The 8,407-nt window shown below is 40.5% G+C and overlaps 1 protein-coding gene across 1 annotated transcript in view; it reads right to left on the bottom strand.

The window, feature by feature from the left end:
- Positions 1–358: 358 nt before the first annotated feature.
- The window catches only part of LOC311118436 (tumor protein p53-inducible protein 11-like), a 33,429-nt gene continuing 25,380 nt past the window's right edge, over positions 359–8,407 (bottom strand). The window contains exons 3-4 of the mRNA XM_084193236.1: positions 5,396–5,454; positions 359–699 (exon numbers count right to left, since the gene is read on the bottom strand). Of these exons, the coding sequence (XP_084049362.1) occupies positions 633–699; positions 5,396–5,454 (126 nt within the window). The 3' untranslated portion in view covers positions 359–632. The remainder of the gene's footprint in view (positions 700–5,395; positions 5,455–8,407) is intronic.

Raw genomic sequence — 8,407 nt, 5'->3', positions numbered from 1 at the left:
GGGAGAGAGAGAGGGGGAGAGAGAAAGGAGAGAGAGAGAGAGAGAGAGAGAGAGAGAGAGAGGGGGGTGGGGGGGAGGGAGACAGGAAGGGATGGAAGAAGAGTTCAGTGTTACATGGGTGGTCCTCTGTAGCTCAGCTGGTAGAGCACGGCGCTTGTAACGCCAAGGTAGTGGGTTCGATCCCCGGGACCACCCATACACAAAAATGTATGCACGCACGACTGTAAGTCGCTTTGGATAAAAGCGTCTGCTAAATGGCATATTATTATTATTATTATTACAGCTGCTGGGAAATAATAATAATAATAATAATAATAAGGTAAGCATTTTGAATAAGGCTTTCCATAGTCCCAGAGAAACTTGACATCCCTTCCAGCAGTAGTGTCTTCAGCCCTGGTTCTGGGGACTCACTGGGTTAAAGGCTTTTTTCCCAACGAGGTAATAACACTCTTGATTCAACTAATCAACAAGCCCTTGATAAGTCTAATCAGATGTGTCGTGTTAGTGAGGGGCTGGAGAAAAGTCCTGCACGCCCTGTCCATCCCCAGGACCAAGGTTGAACCATGCTGTTAAAGGAATTGGACTGGGAGATATCTATACAGTACAGGAGAGGTCAAGCTAAGTCCAGTTGACTAATGTACAGTACTTACTATTAAGGCTATGGTTGTGAACAGAACAGCAGACATGAGAATCCATATCCTAGAAAGAAAACACACAAGAGACATGAATAAATGTATTGATCAGAAACACAGGAGAGGAATAAACACAGATGTTGATAATCCGAAACAGCCTGGACAGAGCTCAGAGAACATGGGTCATTTAGGACACAAACATGGTGACTGATCCAGCTGCCAATATGAGTCCTGTACTTCTCCTGTATTCTCCCACAGTCCAACTACCATATCCAATAGGCTGCAGGCAGTAACTACTGTACTCCTGTATTCTCCCACAGTCCAACTACCATATCAAATAGGCTGCAGGCAGTAACTACTGTCCTCCTGTATTCTCCCACAGTCCAACTACTATATCCAATAGGCTGCAGGCAGTAACTACTGTACTCCTGTATTCTCTCACAGTCCAACTACCATATCCAATAGGCTGCAGGCAGTAACTACTGTACTCCTGTATTCTCCCACAGTCCAACTACCATATCCAATAGGCTGCAGGCAGTAACTACTGTACTCCTGTATTCTCCCACAGTCCAACTACCATATCCAATAGGCTGCAGGCAGTAACTACTGTACTCCTGTATTCTCCCACAGTCCAACTACCATATCAAATAGGCTGCAGGCAGTAACTACTGTACTCCTGTATTCTCCCACAGTCCAACTACCATATCCAATAGGCTGCAGGCAGTAACTACTGTACTCCTGTATTCTCCCACAGTCCAACTACCATATCAAATAGGCTGCAGGCAGTAACTACTGTCCTCCTGTATTCTCCCACAGTCCAACTACCATATCAAATAGGCTGCAGGCAGTAACTACTGTACTCCTGTATTCTCCCACAGTCCAACTACCATATCCAATAGGCTGCAGGCAGTAACTACTGTACTCCTGTATTCTCCCACAGTCCAACTACCATATCAAATAGGCTGCAGGCAGTAACTACTGTCCTCCTGTATTCTCTCACAGTTTAACTACCATATCCAATAGGCTGCAGGCAGTAACTACTGTCCTCCTGTATTCTCTCACAGTCCAACTATCATATACAAATAGGCTACAGGCCGTCATTGTAAATAATAATTTGTTCTTAACTGACTTGCCTAGTTAAATAAAGGTAAAAAATATATATATATTGAGAGGAAAATTAATGTATTCTTCTGCTCACTGTTGGTTCTATAAAGATCCTATATTCTGTCTGTTGGTTCTATAAAGATCCTATATTCTGTCTGTTGGTTCTATAAAGATCCTATATTCTGTCTGATGGTTCTATAAAGATCCTATATTCTGTCTGTTGATGGTTCTATAAAGATCCTATATTCTGTCTATTGATGGTTCTATAAAGATCCTATATTCTGTCTGTTGGTTCTATAAAGATCATATATTCTGTCTATTGATGGTTCTATAAAGATCCTATATTCTGTCTGTTGGTTCTATAAAGATCCTATATTCTGTCTATTGATGGTTCTATAAAGATCCTATATTCTGTCTATTGGTTCTATAAAGATCCTATATTCTGTCTGTTGATGGTTCTATAAAGATCCTATATTCTGTCTGTTGGTTCTATAAAGATCCTATATTCTGTCTATTGATGGTTCTATAAAGATCCTATATTCTGTCTATTGATGGTTCTATAAAGATCCTATATTCTGTCTGTTGGTTCTATAAAGATCCTATATTCTGTCTGTTGGTTCTATAAAGATCCTATATTCTGTCTATTGATGGTTCTATAAAGATCCTATATTCTGTCTGTTGGTTCTATAAAGATCCTATATTCTGTCTGTTGGTTCTATAAAGATCCTATATTCTGTCTGTTGATGGTTCTATAAAGATCCTATATTCTGTCTGTTGATGGTTCTATAAAGATCCTATATTCTGTCTGTTGGTTCTATAAAGATCCTATATTCTGTCTGTTGGTTCTATAAAGATCCTATATTCTGTCTATTGTTGGTTCTATAAAGATCCTATATTCTGTCTATTGTTGGTTCTATAAAGATCCTATATTCTGTCTATTGTTGGTTCTATAAAGATCCTATATTCTGTCTGTTGATGGTTCTATAAAGATCCTATATTCTGTCTATTGTTGGTTCTATAAAGATCCTATATTCTGTCTATTGATGGTTCTATAAAGATCCTATATTCTGTCTGTTGATGGTTCTATAAAGATCCTATATTCTGTCTATTGTTGGTTCTATAAAGATCCTATATTCTGTCTGTTGGTTCTATAAAGATCCTATATTCTGTCTTCATTACCTTAGACTATAACACTGTGATCAATACACTTCATTACCTTAGACTATAACACTATGATCAATACACTTCATTACCTTAGACTATAACACTGTGATCAATACACTTCATTACCTTAGACTATAACACTGACACTGTGATCAATACACTTCATTACCTTAGACTATAACACTATGATCAATACACTTCATTACCTTAGACTATAACACTGTGATCAATACACTTCATTACCTTAGACTATAACACTGTGATCAATACACTTCATTACCTTAGACTATAACACTATGATCAATACACTTCATTACCTTAGACTATAACACTGACACTGTGATCAATACACTTCATTACCTTAGACTATAACACTGTGATCAATACACTTCATTACCTTAGACTATAACACTGTGATCAATACACTTCATTACCTTAGACTATAACACTATGATCAATACACTTCATTACCTTAGACTATAACACTATGATCAATACACTTCACTACCTTAGACTATAACACTGTGATCAATACACTTCATTACCTTAGACTATAACACTGTGATCAATACACTTCATTACCTTAGACTATAACACTATGATCAATACACTTCATTACCTTAGACTATAACACTGTGATCAATACACTTCATTACCTTAGACTATAACACTATGATCAATACACTTCATTACCTTAGACTATAACACTGTGATCAATTCACATCATTACCTTACACTATAACACTATGATCAATACACTTCATTACCTTAGACTATAACACTGACACTGTGATCAATACACTTCATTACCTTAGACTATAACACTATGATCAATACACTTCATTACCTTAGACTATAACACTGTGATCAATACACTTCATTACCTTAGACTATAACACTGACACTGTGATCAATACACTTCATTACCTTAGACTATAACACTATGATCAATACACTTCATTACCTTAGACTATAACACTGTGATCAATACACTTCATTACCTTAGACTATAACACTGACACTGTGATCAATACACTTCATTACCTTAGACTATAACACTATGATCAATACACTTCATTACCTTAGACTATAACACTGACACTGTGATCAATACACTTCATTACCTTAGACTATAACACTATGATCAATACACTTCATTACCTTAGACTATAACACTGTGATCAATTCACATCATTACCTTACACTATAACACTATGATCAATACACTTCATTACCTTAGACTATAACACTGACACTGTGATCAATACACTTCATTACCTTAGACTATAACACTGTGATCAATACACTTCATTACCTTAGACTATAACACTATGATCAATACACTTCATTACCTTAGACTATAACACTGTGATCAATACACTTCATTACCTTAGACTATAACACTGTGATCAATACACTTCATTACCTTAGACTATAACACTGTGATCAATACACTTCATTACCTTAGACTATAACACTGTGATCAATACACTTCATTACCTTAGACTATAACACTATGATCAATACACTTCATTACCTTAGACTATAACACTATGATCAATACACTTCATTACCTTAGACTATAACACTGTGATCAATACACTTCATTACCTTAGACTATAACACTATGATCAATACACTTCATTACCTTAGACTATAACACTGACACTGTGATCAATACACTTCATTACCTTAGACTATAACACTGTGATCAATACACTTCATTACCTTAGACTATAACACTGACACTGTGATCAATACACTTCATTACCTTAGACTATAACACTGACACTGTGATCAATACACTTCATTACCTTAGACTATAACACTATGATCAATACACTTCATTACCTTAGACTATAACACTGTGATCAATACACTTCATTACCTTAGACTATAACACTGACACTGTGATCAATACACTTCATTACCTTAGACTATAACACTGACACTGTGATCAATACACTTCATTACCTTAGACTATAACACTGTGATCAATACACTTCATTACCTTAGACTATAACACTATGATCAATACACTTCATTACCTTAGACTATAACACTGACACACACACACACACACACACACACAATAACATCTAATCACTCCCCATGAAATGAAGCATTAAAATTGCATGCTTCTTATAAACGTTATAATCTACAAAAGAGTAGAATGATGTATGAGAAGCAGTGAGCACTATGTCAATTCCCAACAAAAAAAAATCTAAATGATACACGTAAATTGACAGGAGATTTTCTGGCCAAGAAACTGTCATGAGGAATGTCTCATCCTCTCTCAACATCCACACGCTCTCAATCAGTACCTGTAGAGCAGGTCTGGGGCCGTATCAAGCGTCTCAGAGTGGGAGGGCTGATTTAGGATCAGTTTAGCCTTTTACATCATAATGAATATGTTTATATGGACGGGGGGGGACCTGATTCTAGATCATCCCTCCTACTCTGAGATGTTTGATACACACAGTCTCTGTTCTTACCTGAGGCCTATCGGCTCTCGCACACCAAACCTCATCTGATTTCCGAGCATCTGACTGATCTGTAAGGTAAATAGAAAACATAATACATCTCAACTCAATAAATATTTATTTAATAAACCATTTATCCATTCAACCATTCTACAAGCAACGGGACTCATAAAGCCCAATGTCAAGCACTTGGTGACAACTGTATCAGTTGAAAGCGCTATACAAATAAACATTGATTGATGGATTTGCCTTACACAGCAGCAAACAGTAATGTTATTGTTATTCATCTTTTCACTATTCAATATACCTTTCAGCTCACGTCAACGGGGTTATTGACACCAGGGTTGAAACCCCTGTAGTAAGGGTCAGGTTTCAGTTGGGAGCGTCAGAGACCGAGAGACACAGACTGTAACACAGACAGAGTCACAGACAGACAGAGTCACAGAGACAGAGTCACAGAGACAGACAGAGTCACAGAGACAGAGTCACAGAGACAGAGTCACAGAGACAGACAGAGTCACAGAGACAGAGTCACAGAGACAGACAGAGTCACAGAGACAGAGTCACAGAGACAGAGTCACAGAGACAGACAGAGTCACAGAGACAGAGTCACAGAGACAGACAGAGTCACAGAGACAGAGTCACAGAGACAGACAGTCACAGAGACAGACAGAGTCACAGAGACAGAGTCACAGAGACAGAGTAACAGAGACAGACAGAGTCACAGAGACAGAGTCACAGAGACAGAGTCACAGAGACAGACAGAGTCAAAGAGACAGAGTCACAGAGACAGACAGAGTCACAGAGACAGAGTCACAGAGACAGAGTCACAGAGACAGAGAGAGTCACAGAGACAGAGTCACAGAGACAGAGTCACAGAGACAGACAGAGTCACAGAGACAGACAGAGTCACAGAGACAGAGTCACAGAGACAGAGTCACAGAGACAGAGTCACAGAGACAGAGTCACAGAGACAGAGTCACAGAGACAGACAGAGTCACAGAGACAGAGTCACAGAGACAGACAGTCACAGAGACAGAGTCACAGAGACAGAGTAACAGAGACAGACAGAGTCACAGAGACAGAGTCACAGAGACAGACAGAGTCACAGAAGCAGACAGAGTCACAGAGACAGAGTCACAGAGACAGACGTAGTCACAGAGACAGAGTCACAGAGACAGAGTAACAGAGACAGACAGAGTCACAGAGACAGAGTCACAGAGACAGAGTCACAGAGACAGACAGAGTCACAGAGACAGAGTCACAGAGACAGAGTCACAGAGACAGACAGAGTCACAGAGACAGAGTCACAGAGACAGAGTCACAGAGACAGACAGAATCACAGAGACAGAGTCACAGAGACAGACGTAGTCACAGAGACAGAGTCACAGAGACAGAGTCACAGAGACAGACAGAGTCACAGAGACAGAGTCACAGAGACAGAGTCACAGAGACAGACAGAGTCACAGAGACAGACAGAGTCACAGAGACAGAGTCACAGAGACAGAGTCACAGAGACAGACAGAGTCACAGAGACAGACAGAGTCACAGAGACAGAGTCACAGAGACAGACAGAGTCACAGAGACAGAGTCACAGAGACAGAGTCACAGAGACAGACAGTCACAGAGACAGACAGAGTCACAGAGACAGAGTCACAGAGACAGAGTAACAGAGACAGACAGAGTCACAGAGACAGAGTCACAGAGACAGAGTCACAGAGACAGACAGAGTCACAGAGACAGAGTCACAGAGACAGAGTCACAGAGACAGACAGAGTCACAGAGACAGAGTCACAGAGACAGACAGTCACAGAGACAGACAGAGTCACAGAGACAGAGTCACAGAGACAGAGTAACAGAGACAGACAGAGTCACAGAGACAGAGTCACAGAGACAGAGTCACAGAGACAGACAGAGTCACAGAGACAGAGTCACAGAGACAGACAGTCACAGAGACAGAGTCACAGAGACAGAGTCACAGAGACAGACAGAGTCACAGAGACAGAGTCACAGAGACAGACAGAGTCACAGAGACAGAGTCACAGAGACAGAGTCACAGAGACAGAGTAACAGAGACAGACAGAGTCACAGAGACAGAGTAATACAGACAGACAGAGTCACAGAGACAGAGTCACAGAGACAGAGTCACAGAGACAGAGTCACAGACAGAGTCACAGAGACAGAGTAACCCAGACAGAGTCACAGAGACAGAGTCACAGAGACAGAGTAACCCAGACAGAGTCACAGAGACAGAGTCACAGAGACAGAGTAACCCAGACAGAGTCACAGAGACAGAGTCACAGAGACAGAGTAACCCAGACAGAGTCACAGAGACAGAGTAACCCAGACAGAGTCACAGAGACAGACAGAGTCACAGAGACAGAGTAACCCAGACAGAGTCACAGAGACAGAGTAACCCAGACAGAGTCACAGAGACAGACAGAGTCAGAGACAGAGTCACAGAGACAGAGTAACCCAGACAGAGTCACAGACCCAGAGTCAGAGACAGTAACACAGACAGTAACAGAAAAGCATTGAAACAAACAGTAGCGAGCTAGGGGAGATGTTGACCTGTTCCTACTGGGGTCTGGGAAAATACTTGTAATGCTTGGAGACCATGACCGGAAAACTGACTGTGAGGTTTTGATTCATGATTGATAAAGAGGCCCCTGTCTGGCTGCCAGGGAAAAATAGGCACTGCCTCTCGCACACACACACGCAATGTTCTTCTATCCTCATGGGGACCTAAAATCTATTTTCACTCAAAATCCTATTTTCACTCAAAATCCTATTTTCACTCAAAATCCTATTTTCACTCAAAATCCTATTTTCCCTGGCCCCTAACCCATAACCCTAACTCCTAACCACTTACCCTAATTCTAACCCTAATTGTAACCCTAATTCTAACCCTAACCCCTAAGTTTAAAATAGCCTTTGTCCTCATGGGGACATGGGAAGAACCCACCCACACACACACACACACACATTCCATCCCCCCAGGCATCAAGACAGGCAGTCTGAAAA

This window comes from Coregonus lavaretus, assembly GCF_964263955.1.
Source record: "Coregonus lavaretus genome assembly, contig: HAP1_SCAFFOLD_1939, whole genome shotgun sequence".
NCBI lineage: Eukaryota > Metazoa > Chordata > Actinopteri > Salmoniformes > Salmonidae > Coregonus > Coregonus lavaretus.
This window is presented reverse-complemented; position numbering and strand designations above follow the sequence as displayed.